The sequence below is a fragment of the Lithobates pipiens genome, unplaced genomic scaffold, assembly GCF_037356315.1.
Source record: "Lithobates pipiens isolate NorthernLeopardFrog02 unplaced genomic scaffold, aLitPip1_a1.2 Scaffold_8, whole genome shotgun sequence".
NCBI lineage: Eukaryota > Metazoa > Chordata > Amphibia > Anura > Ranidae > Lithobates > Lithobates pipiens.
The window spans coordinates 274,471,123-274,490,403 of NW_027507903.1; the positions used below are offsets into that span (position 1 = coordinate 274,471,123).

At 38.9% G+C, this 19,281-nt stretch overlaps 1 protein-coding gene across 1 annotated transcript in view; it reads right to left on the reverse strand.

The window, feature by feature from the left end:
• LOC143962680 (dynein axonemal heavy chain 3-like) overlaps window positions 1–19,281 on the reverse strand; it is a 2,426,925-nt gene that overhangs the window by 148,071 nt on the left and 2,259,573 nt on the right. The window contains exon 68 of the mRNA XM_077472045.1: window positions 13,274–13,451. Within this exon, the coding sequence (XP_077328171.1) occupies window positions 13,274–13,451 (178 nt within the window). The remainder of the gene's footprint in view (window positions 1–13,273; window positions 13,452–19,281) is intronic.

Genomic DNA, 19,281 nt, shown 5'->3' on the forward strand with positions numbered 1-19,281 from the left:
GAACAGGCCTCACTATGGTCAACCAAAGAAGCTGAGTTCAAGTGCTCAGCATCATATCCAGAGGTTGTCCTTGGGAAATAGACGTATAAGTGCTGCCAGCATTGCTGCAGAGGTTGAAAGGGTGGGGGGTCAGCCTGTCAGTGCTCAGACTATACGCCGCACACTGCATCAAATTAGTCTGCATGGCTGTCATCCCAGAAGGAAGCCTCTTCTAAAGATGATGCACAAGAAAGCCCACAAACAGTTTGCTGAAGACAGGTAGACTAAGGACATGGATTACTGGAACCATTTCCTGCGATCTGATGAGACCAAGATAAACTTATTGGGTTCAGATGGTGTCAAGCGTGTGTGGTGGCTACCAGGTGAGGAGTACAAAGACAAGTGTGTCTTGCCTAGAGTCAAGCATGGTGGTGGGAATGTCATGGTCTGGGGCTGCATGAGTGCTGCCAGCACTGGGGAGCTACAGTTCATTGAGGGAACAATGAATGCCAACAGGAAATACTGCCAACAGTGACATACTGAAGCAGAGAATGATCCTTTCCTTTAGAGACTTGGCCACAGGGCAGTATTCCAACATGATAACAACCCCAAACACACCTCTAGACAACCACTGTCTTGCTAAAGAAGCCTAGGGTAAATGAGAAGGCATTTTTTTTGTTTGTCAATCTTTTTTTGGCACATTTTATCTAATATTATCTATTATTCACTATGGACTTTAATTGATTATTTTATTCACAAAACTTTTTTTTAATATACATAGATTATGTAATTTATGTATATTTATCCCTAAATATGCTAAGTTTATTATGTACAGTATGTTACTTGACTTTTTAGCTCTGCACTTTATTACCATATACTGCAAGTCCTTAGCTGCTCTCTTTGTGCTGGCAGCTATTGTTGTCTAACCCAAGCATAGTGTTTTTCTGTTTTTTGTTTTATATACAGGAAAATATAGTGCACTTTAGAAGCATAACACTTTTTTTTTTGGCTAAACATGATGAGTGTAGAGCACTAGTACTTTATCAATTCAATTATGAAGGCTGATTAGAGATATGATATAGACAAGGGCCAAATTTAACATTAGGCACAGTAAGCCTAATATATTCTAATAAATGTTTAGACCTTTAATGCCCTCCTTAACCACTTCCCACCCGGCCAATGTATATATACGGCCGGGTGGGAGCCGCCTGCTCCTGATAGGACGTTCAGGAACGTCATTCAGGAGCAGCGGGATCGCGCGCGCGCGCGCCCGCGCAGCGGCGCGATCCCGATGTGCTCGTGTCACCCGGACACGGCACATCTCAGATCGGCAGGAGGGCTCTGTGATTGGCCCTCCTGATCACATGACGGCCGTGTCCAATCACGGCCGTCATGTGATGTAAACAAACAGCCGGTTGCTAGGCAATCGGCTCTCCTCTCCTCACACGGAAGTCACCGCTGAGAAGAGGAGAGCAGAACGCTGCAGCCGGCTGATGATCAGTGAGTATGGGCTGCTTTTCACAGCTTTTTACTCACTGATCATCAGTGTAGTGTAAACACACAACACACCACACAGTGAAAACACAGTCCCCACATATGTCCCCAAAACACACATGTCCCCAAAACATACATGTCCCCAAATAATAAAAACACATGTCCCTAATAATAAAAACATGTCCCCCACATATGTCCCACTAAAATCACATGTCCCAATGATTATCTGCACACATATGTACGTGATCACCTGCACACATATGTACATGATCATTTGCGTACATATGTCCGTGATCACACAAACCAATTATTATACACTTAACGGAATTTTTTTTACCAAAAACATGTAGCAGAATACATTTTGGCTTAAATTTATGACAAAATTTGATTTTATTGGATTTCTTTTCAAATAGAAAAAAGAAAATATTGTTTTTTTCCCAAATTTCCGCTTTTTTTGCGCTTATATCGCAAAAAAAAAAAAACGGAGTCGTGAATAAATAACACCAAAATAAAGCTCTATTTGTGCGAACAAAATGATAACAATTTCATTTGGGTACAGTGTAGCATGACCGCGCAATTGTCACTGAAAGCGCTAGAGCGCTGAAAGCTGAAAATTGGGCTGGGAAGGAAGGGGGTGAAAGTGCCCTGTATTGAAGTGGTTAACAAACTGGTTGCATGGTACATGGATATTGTCATGGCAAAGGGATTTTTTTTACTAAAACTCTGATTTCTTTAATTTGACTGTCAGTCAAAGAATGGATATAGGAGTTTGTGGATACTGTCTGCCGCCTAGTAGTTGTATAGTATTGTATATGTTTTTAACTAAGCTGCTTGGGATCATATATATATCTTATTGCTTTTTAGTAGCCTTGACTGAATATTAAAATATGGCATGAACAATCTGATATATATATAGGTTTATAGATATGCATTTGTAGTTATTGAAATTGTGCTTCATTTAATTAACGACTCACAGAACAATGATGTACTGTTAGTCTTTACAACCAATGGGACATAAACAATTTAACGGTTCTCTGTAGCGATAACAATGAAATCGAATTGGCTGTGAACAATAGCACAGGACATGGTTTCAAATCTGGACCCATTGAAATCACCAAATACAATCAGTAAACACTTTAGTATTCTAATTTCTATCCATCACATTACAGATTAGGCAAAGCTCCTATTTGGTTATAGGAACTGGGATCTTTTACTTAGATTTGTTCTATATTCACTATAGATTCTGAGGCCACACACAGATCCAGATTATTTTATTTTTAAACATGTGCCTGTGTGCTAGAGACTGGGGTCTCTATAAATAACTAAATACTAATAAGTTTTTTAGTAATTTTCTTTTTACAATAGAAAGGGTTGTTGTTGTAACATTTTGATGATTTACAGTTTTAAGTGAACTAATGCTTGATTATGGTTATTTTTAAATAATGACCCACGTGTTTGCATTGTGTTCTTCAGTAAAGCTGCGTACACACGATTGGATTTTCAAACGGGAAACTTGTGATGACAGGCTGTTGGCAGAAAATTCAACCATTTGTACGCTCTAGCAGACAATTGTTGTTGGATTTTCCGCGGACAAATGTTGCATGGCAGGGTTTAAAATCTTCCACAGACAAATGTCTGTTGTCTGATTTTCCGAGTGTGTGTGTGTACACAAGTCCATTGGACAAAAGTCCAAAGTACAAACATGCTCGGAAGCAAAGAAGAGCTGGAAGCGGTTAGTCTTGTAAACTAGCATTCGTAATGGAGAATTAACATTTGTGACGTGGAAAATTATGAAATCTCGAAATGCAGCATACATTCTCTTCTTCTTTATTATCTGTAATAATAATGAAATTGCTTTGCTGGTGATACTGATGGAGTTATGGCAAACGTATTGCTATCTGCCAATAGAACTTAACCAAAAATTGCATTCTATGCATCCAAAAATATAGAAAATATACCAAATAAAATCATTATTCAACTAAAAAATAAAATAATATCCTCATGCATGTGTCCTGCTTCTTAATATAGGGGGTCAACAGTGCCAAAAGTTGGTGAAAGCCGGGGTCTGTCATCCGAAGATAATTCTGAAAATCATCCAGATTATTCTCCTGGCGCTCCCACAGCAAAGGCTTATGACATAATTGGTCACGATTTATAAAGCAACCAATTTTTGGTCCAAGAAATCCTCCTCCTCCTGTTCCTGGACTAGACTTGGGACAAAGCAATAACTCCAAGGCCAATAATAAATAACACGTTATCTCTTCCGATTCCGCAACATGTCTGATTGACGAACAGCCATTCGTAAATGAAATGAAAAGCACAAACTGAAAAGCACTAAATGAAAAGATCGAATCAACACTCACCAAGCTTCTACTAACACGAATTTAGCAGAAGGAGCCCAAGGGGTGGTGCTAAAGAGCTGAAAAACCATGTAGAACCTCACTACATTTGTGTTTATTTTAAAAATTGGCTTTAAAATTTTCCACTGACAATAGTCTGTTGTCGGATTTTCCAATCGTGTGTACACAAGTCCTTCAGACAAAAGTACAAAGTACAAACACGCATGTTCAGAATTAATACTCATCAAACACAATATTAGCAGGAGGTGTCCAAAGGGTGGCGCTAAAGAGCTGAAAAAACACGTAGTACCTCACTACATTCATATTTGTTGGCCGACAATTCCTTGCCGTTTGTATGCAGGACAAAATCCAGGCACACACCTTTGGACAAAAGTCAGAGGTTTTGTCTGTGGAAAATCTGATCGTGTGTATGAGGCTTTACAGATACTCTCAGTAGCACAAGGTAGCTTGAGAAAAACGAATTATTTTAAAATGCTATGTCTTGACTGCATTTGTTCTTTGAGGAAATATGCTGAATAAGGCCTACTTGTGTCTTTTTTTATTTTTACTTTCCAGTGGATAGAACCCTATTAGCAACATAAGAAAATGGACATTGTATAGGGGCCAAAAGGCAATTAACTGCCATCAAATCGTCCTGTACTATTTACAGCTACCACTTAAAAATATCCCATAAACAAGCATCCCAACAACCTGACAATAAACCAAGTAATAGCTGTCAGTGTTCTTTCCTACAGTATGTGCAGCTTCTTTGGCACAGCAATAGGAAAAAATGTTGACTGTTAACGAGTGGTAAAATGTTACACCCCTTGATAAATCCAGGACATAGCCAAGAGAAATATTGCAAAAGCATACTAAAAAGATCAAATTGGGGAGACTGAGATTCTGAAATGATAGTTTGTGCCGACTAAATTGAAATGTGATTATTTGGCTTGTTTTCATATCTTTTCACTAATAGCTAGCAGAAACTTGGCAGCTTGTCAGAAATAATGGTGTTTCCATCACACAAATATGTAATTGACTACCACTCTTGCTTCTCATTTTAGCCTTAATTCTGTAATACTGACAATGATGTGCAGGCTGCTACTTTTTTAAATTCTACATCTCCTTTTGTTTACCTTGAAGGTTAAATCCAGAAAAATAACATTCATTTGCACCTATTTTATGATTGTTGAAACCAGTCATCTGATGAGACCCCAAGTAGATATTTAGCTAATGTTGCTTATTTGTAAAGGAAGGGAGGAAAGACAGTTACAAATGCTTACTTCACTATATTTGAACAGAAAATACATAAAAAAATACATACTGTACACACAAGCCTATAAGGCCTAGCATATTTACGGCTTCAATAGAAATACAGAGCTGTATACAGCTGGAAAAGCTTGTGGGAAGCCTTTCATAAGACTCAAGCTGCATGGGAACACCCTTTGGAAAAACATGTGGTTTCCCATGCAAAGCAGATTTTATTTCAACTTCAGCAGTATTTACTTATTATTATATTATTATTATACAGGACTTATATAGCTCCAACAGTTTGCACAGTGCTTTACAAAATTACCTTCAATTCATTTCTCTACTGCTCAATTTGAAGCCAAAGAAAATACCAGGTACCTTTGGGTATGGCATATGACTCATCCATGAGACTCATCCATGAGTGTTGGGCCAAAATCAGTGCTGTAACAGGAAAGTCAATAGCTCCAAGTTACAGCTTGTTGCTTTTACAGAGATTTGCTTTCACATTTTTTTGGGGGTATTTATTATAGCAAAAAGTATAAAATATTGTTTTTTTTTCAAAATTGTTGCTCTTTTTTTGTTTATAGTGCAAAAAATAAAAACCACAGAGATGATCAAATACCCCCAAAAGAAAGTTCTGTTTGTGGGAAAAAAAGGAAGTCAGGTTTGATTGGGTAGAAAAACCTTCTCTGTGCAGCAGTCCCCCCAACCCCCCTAATACTTAGCTGAGCTCATCTCGATCCAGCAATGTGCAAGAGAGCCTTGCTCTCCGGGGACTCTCCCTCCTCATTTGCTGAAACAGCAGGAGCCATTGGATCCCACTGCTGTCAATCACTACCAGTGGGCCAAAGAGGAGAGAGAGGGGGCAGGGCCGAACCACCGCTCTAGGTGTGAATGGACACACAGAGCCCCGGCTTCGGATACAAGATTGCTTGGGTGCCCCTATTGCAAGCTGCTTTCTCTGGAGGCACTAAGCAGGGTGTAGGGACCAATAGTGCCAGTGAGGGACCCGAAAAGAGGAGGACCAAGGCTGCTCTATGCAAAACCAATGTGCCAAGCAGATGAGTATGACATGTTGGTTATTTAAAAAAGAAAGCCTTTATTATTACTATATTGCTTATCTAAACCAGAAAACAAAGATATATTGTGAGAGAGTGTAGCTACCCTAGGAAAGGAAGTGTGCTATTTGCAGGATTATCAGGAGTAAATAATAAGGAATAGACTGAAAAAAGAAAACGAATACAGCCACCACATCATTATAATTTTTTTTCAAGTGTTTTCGTAGTGTGGTTATGCTAGCTCAATCCACTGAATCTATGAAGGATGCCATGGATGTCACCTAGGTTGGACTTCAAACATTTCTCTTCATCTCCACTTTGGGGGCAGTGGGAATCAATAAAGCTCAAAGAAAGTGTAGCATACCCTAGTAGGGAATGCAGATTAAAGTAAAGTAGTGCCGTATCGCGAAGAATGGCCTGGTCCTGAAGGGGGGTAAATCTTCCAGCGGTCAAGTGGTAAATGCATTCCCTGCTTTAAGGTAAAAAATATTTCAGTATGTGTATCTCCCCCTTACCCCCCTTAATACTTACTTGAGCCCGATCTTGATCCACGGCTGTGCCCATCTGCAGCAACTCCCTCCTGCCCACTCTGGCTTTGCCGAGAGCAGTATAAGCCATTGGATCCCACTGCTTTCAGTCAAGCCCTATGGCTAGAAAGCGGGGGTGGGGCCAAGCCTTGCTGTCTGTGTCTAAAGGCACAGGCAGTGCAGCTCAGGAGCAAGCCAGCAGGAGTGCTACAATAGGAAGGGGCTTCCTATTGTGGTACACTGAGAAGGGGAGCCAGCCAGGAGCACCAGCAGGGGATCCTAGAAGAGGAGGATTGGGGCTCCTCTGTGCAATACAATTACACTGAGCAGTAAGTATAACAGGTTTGTTATTTTTATTTATTACAGGTAGGTACTTACAGTATCTCACAAAAGTGAGTAAATCTTTTCATGTGACAACACGTAAGAAATTACACTTTGCTACAATGTAAAGTAGTGAGTGTACAGCTTGTATAAGAGTGTCAACTCACTTTTGTTGCCAGCAGTTTAGACATTAATGGCTGTGTGTTGAGTTATTTTGAGGATACAGCAATTTTACACTGTTATACAAGCTGTATACTCACTACTTTACATTGTAGGAAAGTGTATTTTTTTCAGTGCTGTCACATGAAAAGATATAATAAAATATTTACTAAAAAATGTGAGGGATGTACTCATTTTGTGAGATACTGTATATAAATGGTATATATTGGTAAATTATTTATCAATGACAACCAGCACCATTTTATATTGTTATGTCTTTATTCATTAAATAATTTCATCATATGAATAATGTTATGTGAGCTGCAAGGATAATGCCACCCTGAAGTAACAGGAGTCAAGTATTCCAGCTAATATGCAGCGTCTTCCAGTAGGTAAAAAATTTAGACCTGACCTGTAGTTTAACAGTTACTTAACAAGTCATTCTCTCTAAACAAGTATACAAGTTTTGTTGTTCTGACTTCATTCACTAAGATGTTTTAGTGAGTCATTACCATGAGGATGACAACCAAAAATGTTACCAGCAGTTGTCTTTTTAACACAGACAAAACACATTTTTTGTAGCGTGAGAAAGGATTAGAACTCCTGATAGCATTTTTATTTCTTAAAAAATTTACCATCTGCCAGGTTTCAAGTGATGAAAACATACAATCCCACTGGTGAACCATTGTCTAAAATCACTTCAAATATTCAAATGGAACTGTAGATAAAAATGAAAACGTACTCTCTCCAGAGAAACTGGGAAAGTTTTAATGAAGACTATAAAATACAAAGAGTGTCTTAAAGAGTGTCTTATGCACAATCTTCAATAAAAACTTTATTAATAAGTAGTTTTTAAAACAATCTTTCAAGCATATCAAACATGGCATCTATTCAAGTGGAGGAACCCTCAACATACTGAATATGAGACTGACGAAGGATCTTTTTAATACACAAGGATTTTCCTGTGAAAAGTTGTGCTTACACTCTAATGTTTTTTGGATTGTGAAGTTTCCTGTTTTAAGAGCATTGCCCTGATAGTGTATAGTTAACAAACAAAAATAGTATACCATAAGGCAGGGATATGCATTTAGCGGACCTCCAGCTGTAGCAGAACTACAATTTCCATGAGGCATAGCAAGACTCTTTGCCCTTGTACACACGGTCGGAGATTCCGACAACCAAATCCGTCAGATTTTGTCAGACGGATTTTGTCCGAAACTGTTGTATACACACGGTCGGACGAAGTTGTCTGAAAATCCGACGTGACGACATTATTTCATTACGACGGGACTATGTTCAGGCTAGTAGCCAATTGCTTTGATGTAGGAATTTGATCTGAGCATGCGTGGCACTTTGTCTGATCGGAATTCTCTACACATGATCGGAGTATGTCCAATCGGAGCATTTTGTTGGAAAATATTTCCGGCAAGTTGGAAAATTGGTCCGACGGATATTCCGACGGAAACAGTCCGATGCATACCACACACAGTCGGAATATCTGACAAAACGCTCCGATCGGACACATTCCGTCGGAATCTCCAATCGTGTGTGCAAGGGCTTAGAGCCACAAGCATGACAGCCAGAGGCAGAGGCATGATGGGACTTGTAGTTTAGCAACAGCTGGAGGTCCACTAATTGCATATCCCTGCCATAAGGAGTTGCCTTTTCTGGCCAAGATTAGGGTCTCAAACTAATCAACAGTTTTGTAAAATGCAGCAGTACATTAAAAATGTAAGTGTCTCCATACAAACAGCTAGAGGCAGCCATGTCTTCCAGGAGGGGTAATGCACCCCAGAGCACATCATGCATTCAAATTGATTCCTTGTACCAATATGTATAGCCTTGAGACCAATCATCTTGCGGCTGGAGGAGTCACCGGTATTGTGTATATAAACCTATCACAGCCAGGTTTTGATCACTTTTTGGTTTGCCTGCTCTATGTATGCACTCCTTGAACAATTGTGCAATGCCGGCATCACATCCTGCCTATGAACTATGCTCACATTGAGGCTTGAACCACATGCTGGTTCCCTGCATACAGAGCGGCCATTACAGGCCATTACTGGAACGCTAGACAGACTTGGTGCTGGTCTAAGGCACATTTGCATGTGAGTGTTAACTTTTAAACTTTTACAAACTTAATTACATTGTGATTAGCATTACCCAAGCTGTCTCTACTATGCACATCTGTAATTCCCTCTGCATTTTTGTAAATTAATAGATCCAACACACCATCTTTATATTGAGGGGCTTCTACCATGTGACACATGAAATTGTCCTGCAGTAGGCTCAGGAAATGACAGTCCTTAGTTGAGTAGGTAGTTCCATTTGCCCAATCAATATTGAATCACAATCACAATTGAAAGCAGCTTAATCTCTTTTTCATCCATTATGCTTGGGGGCTTCTACTAACCCTGTCCCTTCAAAATAGAGGTACCCATGGATATTTGCATTCCAGTCATGAGAGCTGTCCAACCAGGTTTACGTTATAACCGCAAAGTCAAAATCCTCCTTAAAAAACAGAAGTTCTACTGCTTCCATTTTGTAAAAAGGTAAGGACTGAACCCATAGGCCTCATAAAAGATGAACATGGGAAATTGGTCACAAATTATAGGGAGAAGACAAATGTCTTGTTATTTATACAGTATAAGATGGGTTTTATAAACAAAACAGTAATGTTAAATTGCTGCTCACAATTTTGTACATATGGTGGTTGTATTTGTTTTCTTTTTTTAGGCTTTAAGTCTGTTATTTTAGGCCAGCAAGTCTGTTATTTTTCAACTTACTTCAGCTTCAATATGTTAGTTAAATCCATCTAAATCAGCTAGTCTAACTTTACCCTCTCCCTAAACTGACAATACTGCTCTACAAAGGTGGTTGCTTTACTACGTCATGCAGAATAATTTGTGTTGCACTCCTGTGACTAATTTTTATCAGCAAGCGGACTGAAGTAAACAGTACTGACTGGCATATTCAAGGCTTTGGATATCTTTCTATATCCTTTTCCATCTTTGTAAAGTTTCATTTTCTTATTACACAGGTCTTTTGACTGTTCTTTTCTACCTCCTCATGGCTCAGTGTCTAGACTGCTTAGTGTGAGAACTAACAAACACATTGACTATTTACACACAGACACTAATTGTGATGTAAAAAGCCACAATTGTGGCAAATTAACCTTTAATTACCATTTTAACCTGTGTGTGCCACCTTCTGTGTCTGTACCAAGGCAAAACATTCCAGGGTATGTAAATTTTTTATCAGGGCCATTTGGGTGATTTCTGTTATCATTATGATTTAAAAAGGATCCACAAAACTATGTGATAATAAATAGCTTCATGTGATTGCTATCCTTAAATAAAATACATTTTTTGGCTTGATCAGTCGTATTTTCAATATTAATGCCAAAATTCCACAACTTCTGCCAGGGTATGCAAACTTTTTAGCATGACTGTACCTTACTGACTGGAATGGTACTAAATGATTGGCATAAAGCAAATGTGGTACCAGTATTCAACAATGGGTCAAGATGTCTAAAAGCAAATGACACCTAACATCAATAGCATGTGAGGAAATGGTTCTGGACATTATTTAAAAATGGAATTCTAAGTAATAACCAGCATGGTTTATGAAAAAACATTTTTGCCAGGCCAACCTGTTAATGTTCTTTGAGAAGGTGAACTGTAATTTAGATGTCTTGTGGATGTAGTTTGTGGTTAGTTTATGGCCAGGGTAGGGCTAGTGGATTTAGTTTATCTAGATTTTGCTAAATGATTTAATATTGTACTTCATAAACACTTACGTAATTAATGTCTATCTGCAAGGAAATTGTATGTACAAGGCGGAAAAACTTGCCACAGGAATGTGTCCAGGGAGTGTTGATAAACAGTTCTTGTCAAATGGTCTAAGGTTGTGAGTGATGTGCCTTTAGCATTCTGTCTTGAAGCTAATACTGTTTTAACATGTTTATTAATGATATTGGGGTTGGTGGGGTTAAGAATTCAATTTAAGTGCTTTAAAAAAATACAACTCAAGGGATAAATCAATAATTCAACCCTTTTATTGCTAAGCATACCTTCACATGTACAGTAGGGAGGATAATATACTGTAGAGCAGGAAATATTCCAGTACACTTCTACAATGGCATTCCGGGTAGCCCTGTGTCATATCAGTGTCAATGCCCCCCCCCCCCCCCACACACACACACACACATTTGAAAACACATTTTCCGATGCAGGAAAATCGATGGTGCAAAATCATATTTCTGTGTGGCTGCAATTTTAATAAGGTACAGGGAACTTTTTCCTGTGTTTCCTGTAGGTACAGCAGCCAATTCAAATGCATGGGTTGCTGTGCCCATGCAAATGTGAGCTGCACCAGTCGCATAGGTGTGGATCTAGCCTAAATGATGCATGTAATGTCTGCAAGTATGAGGCTTAATCATTCAACTAATGATTGATAGTTCCATTGCAGATATTTTGGTGATATTTTGTCCTATGAAGTAGATGATAGCTTTCAATATACAATAGTATAATACTATGTATATAGTATGCTTAAAGCTGTCAATGTTTTTAATGTTCAATAATTTACTGTATGATGATATTCATTGTTTGGCAATGTCTCTATAGTAATTCAAGAGGAGGGACTTAGCGATTGACTATTTAAAGGTATATATTGTGCAGGTCAGGTAGCCTTGATGAAATGCTTTTGTCCTCAAAACACTTCAGCACTATGCACAATTGAGGTGGAAACAGGGGCTTGCTGTATGGGTCTTACAGCTAACTTTCTGTATCAGGTGTATTGAGGGAATCTCCGCTTGGATGTTTGCCAAGTTTAACATGGGGGGATTCATTTAGTTGTATTAGTACATTCTGCATTTGAAGTCGGACATGTGTTCATCTAAAATTCAAAAAAGATGAGGTCATGTAAAATTACAATAATTGTAACACAGGGGCGATTCAATAACAAAGTGTCTCAAACAGCAGTAATTCTGTGTTTTAGGATGGCCTCAATAAAACTTAAATTCTGGTGTGTGATCTGAGGCTGGACATTCAATCAAGATATACCACAATACACATACATTAAAACAGTTTTTCACAAAAGAATAGACTAAAATAAGTAATCATGCCTTAAGGTCTGATGAGAGGTTAGAGAGAGTGTATGCTTGAGACCATTACTGGTAAAGGATGTTCCACAATTATCAAATACAAGGGTTTGCATTTTCTTTTAATTACCTAGACTGTTCAGAAAAGATAGGGTAATGTAAAATGTGTTTGCTGCTTGAAAAATCAGACTATCTTTTTTTTAATAGTATAACTTTTCAAATGACAATTTGATCACACTGTAAGCAATTTGAGCAGAACTTCAAATTGTTTCTAAAATTTACAAATTTTCTACAAGGTATTTATCAAAATGTGGACATCTTCCCTGCTTATTGTTTAAATATTTCAGATATCTTACCAGGATCTTAATGTGTTGTAGTTTGAGACTTTTACATATTTGATTTGTCTCTAATGTTTTTTCACAAATGCACAAAGATAAGCAAGTTGTTGTCTTAAAGCAAGCACATGCAGGCAAAGTAACAGGTCCACTTTAATGCTCCCATTGCCATGAAAGTGCTTTAGCCCAGCAACTGGCAACTATTTTTTTATGAGGCTGCAGCAGCAGACTGGGGGTCCAGTATAGCTGGAAATGCGAACACAAGTTAGCCATCTAATAGTGTACACTGTACAGCAGGTAAATTGCTTAATTAAAGATGATGGCAGGATTCCTTGCGCATAAAAGATTCATAATTGTGATGTTTTACTACGCATTTTAATACTGTTGAATGATAAATTAATATAGTGTGCAATATAAACGTTCACATCTCAGAATCTCAGTCACATAAAGGTTATGTTGAATGGGTTAAACATGTTTATCCTTATATGTTAATGTAGCAATAAGCTTGGTGAAAAGTTTATATTTCACATTTGAGATATGTTCTGCACAATACCTTTTGATATATGAAATCTTGTGGGTGCCAAATTGCTTCCTAAACAACAATCATCACATAATAAGCACTGAATGATAGGTTCCAGATTTCTATATGTTCCCCTTATCTAGGGTAGAGCTAGCAAATTTATAGTATAAAATAGAAGTTAACCATTACCTTTTTCTTCTGCAAATTTCATTAATAATGCTAAAGGATCAGCACCAGAAGACAGAACAAATATTAATGGTGTATTAGACGTGGAGCCCATGTAACTATGCTGCAGGTCAAAGGTCGGAGGATCTATATAAGTGGGACCCATCTTATCAGTGACAAATTGCTGGACTGCAGGAATAATCTATAAAGAACAGAAAGCAAAATATTATATTCATATTTTATTAAGTTCAACAAACAAATGCATAATTTTACTTTCCATGAAGGAAACAATATTATGACATGCTTGATAAATGTCTAAAGTAGATGAAATGTAAAAACACATAACCCATGTTCTGCTTCACAGTGAAGAGTTGTGCTCCTCTCGTATGATCCTGACTAGAAATCAGTTAATCTGTTGAAAATACAGTCATCAATTCCTGGTCTCTTGGATGTAATTTCCATTATGCAACGTGAAGCTACTTAAATTTGACAGCTCCAGAATACTCTCTCATGGAGAGTGCAAGCTATTTTCAGACCAGACAGCGGTACTAGCAACTGCAATGCATAATGAAATTAGAATGAAACTTATTTGCGATAAGTCTGATAATGCAAAGACCTCCCAAACAAAAAACAAAAAAAAAAGCTGTCTCTGCAAAAGGGATATAGTACATACTTAAACAATCCTGCTGCCCACCCCACCAGATGTTGCTCTAATGCCGAGAAATCTCTGCTGAAGTCTCTTCAGAAACTTACACTTCTAGCAGTGTCAATCTCCTGGTCCCCTGCTGTGCTCAGTGGCTTCTCCCGTTGACCTCTACATCATTTCAGGATGCACAGTTTGCAGGAGGAAATACTTTTCATTTTTAAAGTGAAAAACTAACCCGGCCTAAAAAATGCCTTATGCAAAAATATTACTAAATTAGGCACCATTGTGTGGCTATTGCCATTACAGTCATTTTTATAGTAGATATAGTGATGGTGCCAGGAAATGGAGAGAGGCACGAAGGGAGATGACCCATGTTTTTAGGAAGAACATGCAGACAATGGAATGAGATCACTATCTGATCAAACAAGGACTCCATCTCACATGTTTTTGTGAAGAACATGCAGACAATGGAATGAAATCACTATCTGATCAAATAAGGACTCCATCTTGACCATCATAGAAGTATACATCAACCTTCAGAACTGGTTGTTAAAGACTCTGCATCAGCACTAAGTAAAGGATTTATTACCTTGTATACAGTATTACTTTAAATGCTTCACTTAGGAAAAATAGATAGTTTAGGGTTGATTGATGTGTAGAGCTAGATTCAATACTTTCTTTCTTTATATGTATTACCCTATTTTTAACTCTATGCACTTCTGTTTACATCTTTAATTAAGTAGACATACCCCTTTTACCTCTTATTTGTGTAAAAATCTAAACTTTCTTGATAGGTACCATAGTACCTTAACACTAGGCTGTTCAAAACAACCATGTGGTGATTGAGGAATCTGTGTTGATATTTTGATTAATCCCCTTTGAATTCTGAATTCTAGGACTATGCTGAATACAGGGCCTTGACATCTGTTCAAGTTGAGAATAGGTCCTTTCCCTCCTAGCACTTATCCCCGTTTCCTTGACGGTTTGGGTGGAGTTTAACGAGGAGGGTTTGAGGATAGTCTGGAATTTAATTAAAAGACCAAAAGTCTCTCAGAATATATCAAATCTTAAAGCGGCTCTGCACAGAGGAAAAAAATAATTTTTTGTTGGTTTAATCTTTAAAATAGATGTCTTTAAATAAAAACGCTTAATTTTCCTGCCTTTTTCTGCGAACCATGTCCGTTTATATTCAAAAGTTTTCTTTTTATCCCTATTGTTCGGCCGTTGTCATTTTGCTTGTGGGCATTTGAAGCCCACAAGCAATTACTTCCTCCTACGCATGCTCAGTAGCTACAGCGCTGTTATTGAGCAATGTTGCCAGGACAGCGGCCGGCGTTATGACATCACGTCTTTGAAATCTTGCGAGATTTCACAACTGATAGGTGCAATGACTCCTGGGATTTCTTAGACGAGATCCCAGGAGACATTGCGGAGATCAGTGGAAGTGATGCTGATCCCAGCAGAAACCCCGCCCATAGCCACAGGAGAAGATAACAAAAATATCTGAGAGCGAAAGGTTTGAGAAAATAAAATTAAATTAAAGGGGCATTGAGTAATATTTGGAGCAGTGGGAAACTAATGACAATAAAAGATAAAAATGTGTGCATAACCGCTTTAAGAGAAGGGGAAAACAAACTGTCACCGTTGTTTAGGGAAAAAAGGATGATCCTTTTAACCCTAAACATGAGTTAGATTTACAAAAAAATGCAAGAAAAAATGATAGAAAGAGACACTACTTACTGTCTCCTTCAATCTAGTAAGTCAGATGATGTGTACACAACCTAAAAAATAGTTTATTAAATGCACATCAGCAGGGTGGGCCTGTGTCACTGTAATTATAGCGGACAACATAAGCTTCCTTGCATTTGCTAGACATGTCATTTGTTGTCAACACATAGATGACATTAAACATAGTATAATTGGTAGTATAATTTGAGGCTATCGGTAACATTGATAGCAGTAACCAAGTATTTCTGGATAATTAGATGTGCTCATATATTCCAAGGATAAATGTCACCTCAGTGTATAAATAGTAAAACTAAGTTGTATAATGCATAATGTTGTTATGACCTCTATGCAGAAGAGGCAATAAAAGCTTCCATCATTCAGAAATGTTCTATGGTTTGGTCAAAGCATCTCATACTGTCTCTGACATTTTTTAATCCTCTGAATTTATAACTTTACACTTATGTACTAGGTAATAAACCAACCAGCATTCTAGTTACTAAAAGACAACAGTGGGTTTATTATTGACCGCTGTCATTTTTGGGATATCTGTGCAGACCCTTCATGTGGCCAACAAAATGTCTGCTCATTATTCCACCTCTTCAGTTACACAGGTCACTATTCAAAATCATGTCATAGACAAAAATATAACTGCACTTTCCATGTGCCTTTTCATAATTGATATCTTTTTTTTTCCTTTAGAACTAAAAATACACTCATTATGTACTACCAATTAAAACCCAACTCCAACAGTTCTAGGCAGAATGGAGAAGGGATAGAACTTGTTAGATTTTTTTAATTTAATAGTTAAAACTTCTGTCAGCTTTTTAAATTCTATTGGGATCCTCTTTGAGAGATTTCTTCTCACTTCCTGACACAGGTTGGACAGTAAGTGAGGTAATATCTCAGCATCTGTGTCATGGACAGCAATAAAAACTTCAGAGAAGTAATGGTTCTTCCCAAATATATATTCAACTAAAAAAAAATGTTGGCTAGATTTGAATTTTCACTGTGCTTTTCCTTACTGTCCAGTCGAATGTTGTCAGCAGGAGGAAGCAAGGGTAAATCTCCAGAAAAATCCCTGAATAGCATTAAAAACCTTAGAGGGGCTCTACTCATGCCCTGTAGGGTAGGTTGATAGGGTGGTTCTCCAGGTTTTCCTTCCTCGTTGGACACCAACAAAGGATCCCAGTTCAAGGGTCATGAAAGGCCTACCCTGGGGTTGGTTCTTTGGGCTATGCCAGGCTTTGAATGGGGTCACTAACCCTTGCATGTGGGGTAAGACTTCCCCCAAAGGCGTGCTCATGAATACCTGAGACCAGGTGGGAGATGCAGTCATCTGATAAGTCAAACATTAATGAGGCCTCCCAATTCAGAGATGAGCCACAGGTATGCAATCCCCAAAATATGGAGTTCCTCCATATGATGCTTCTTTCCATTTTCTACACACTTGTACTGATGTATATGTTGCATTCAGAGGGACAGGCTGAGCCTCTGCTCACTCCACCAATCATCATACCTCCCTCCAAGTTACAGAATGGGGCCCCACAGAGCACAAAGCATGGACCTCTTACCTCAGTCCCAGTAACAGACTGGGGTCCTGCCGAGCACATAGAACCTCATACATGCTCTCACCTAACTCTTCTCTTTCTGTACCTAGTGACCAGGCCATAGATCTCTGTAACGCTATTCCTCTCACAATGACCAGCAGAGACTGACAGTTAGGGAGGGAGTCAAAGTATCAATCCCTTTGCTACCAGAGAACCTGTTACTTTACCAGGTACCACACCATTGACTGGTTGCTTGTTTCTCCTCATGATCACTCATGGGAACCACCTCTTTCTTCTTGTCTTGTGTCTTGTTGGTTGAACCTTTGATGTAATGATGTTACACATACCCCATTGTGAGTTGTGGACCCAAGTTCTTTAATATTGAATAATTTCAGATCAGGCTCTGAGCAGTTGAATCAAATTTTACTGTAAACTTTTCACAACATGTATAACATGCAATAACATCCTTTTCCTAACTAAAGCTAACTTTGGCTGCCCCAGGTGAAGTCTCTTTGAGAAAAGTCCATGCTTGGCAATGCTTGAAAAGGAAAGTCCATGTTCCTGTGGTCTTCCAGGGAATTGGCATTCCAGAGCAAACCACAGGTCTCACCATGTCTTCTAGTTTGTATGTTCCCCATGCCTTTCTTCAGGTGCTCCACAGAGCCCCCCTAGTACCCAGGTTCGGTTCGCACCAGAACCTTCAAACGGACCGAATATTTGTATGAACTTTAGAACCCTATTAAAGTCTATGGGACTCGAACGTTCAAAATCAAAAGTGCTAATTTTAAAGGCTAATATGCAAGATATTGTCCTAAAAAGGGTTTGGGGACCCGGCTCCTGCCCCAGGGGACATGGATCAATGCAATTTTTTTTTTTTTAAATGGACGTTTTTTTGGGCACACTGATTTTAATGACGATTAAAGTGAAAAAAGAAAGTGTAATATTCCTTTAAATATCGTGCCTGGGGGTATCTATAGTATGCATGTGAAGTGGCACACGTTTCCGGTGTTTAGAACAGTCCCTGCACAAAATGACATTTAATGGAAAAAAAGTCATTTAAAACTGCTTGGTTTTAATGTAATGTCTGGTTCCGGCAATACGGATGAAAATCATTGAGAAAAATGGCATGGGTAGCCCCCCCTCACCCCTTACCATCCCATTTGGGTCTTGTAGGGATATTAAGGGGAACCCCGTACCCAAATTAAAAAAAGTAAAGGCGTGGGGCCCCCAGGCCCTATATACACAGAACAGCAGTATAAAGGCGGTGCAAACAAGACAGGGACTGTGTAGGTTTGTTGTGTTAGGTAGAATCTGTTTGCAATTTTGAACTGGTACATTTGTAGCTCTAGTCAAAAAATCTATTTTTAAGCTTTTTGGAAAACATAGGGAAGGGTTATCGCCCCTGTATAATGTTTTTGGCCGTCCATATTTTCTCATCTCACTTCCTGTTGTCTCCTTCCATTTGCAAGTAGGAGACCTTTGTATGTTGGATGTTTGAAAGTAGGGGCCTGCCCTATATGCTCTGCAGAAATGTGGCCCTAAGGTGTTGGTGTTGCCACAAGTTAACACTGTAAGCCCTCAAAGTGACTCTTGGTGGGCGCTGGAGCACCCTGCTGTGAACTATTATATCAAGAATTGTAATTACATGCCATTGCTGAACAGTGGTAGAAAAATTGGGCCTTTGGTGGTTGTGGTGGTGGTGGTGGTGCTGGTGCCAAAACACTGTAAGTCCTCCCAGTTACTCTCGGTGGGCGCAGGAACGGGCTCTGCTGTGAAATATTATATCAAGAATTGTAATTGCCTGCCCCTGTTAAACAGGGGCTGAAAAATTGGGCCTTAGGCACTGGTGCTGGTGCCACAACCTCTCCCAGATACTCTAATTGGAGTGCAGGAATGAGCCCTTCTGCAAAGCATTGCATCAAAAATTGTAATTACATGCCCCTGTTAAACAGGGGCTGAAAAATTGGGCCTTAGGCACTGGTGCCGGTGCCACGACACTGCAACCTCTCCCAGATACTCTAGTTGGAGTGCAGGAATGAGCCCTGCTGCAAAGCATTGCATCAAAATAGTAATTACATGCCCCTGTTAAACAGGGGCTGAAAAATTGGGCC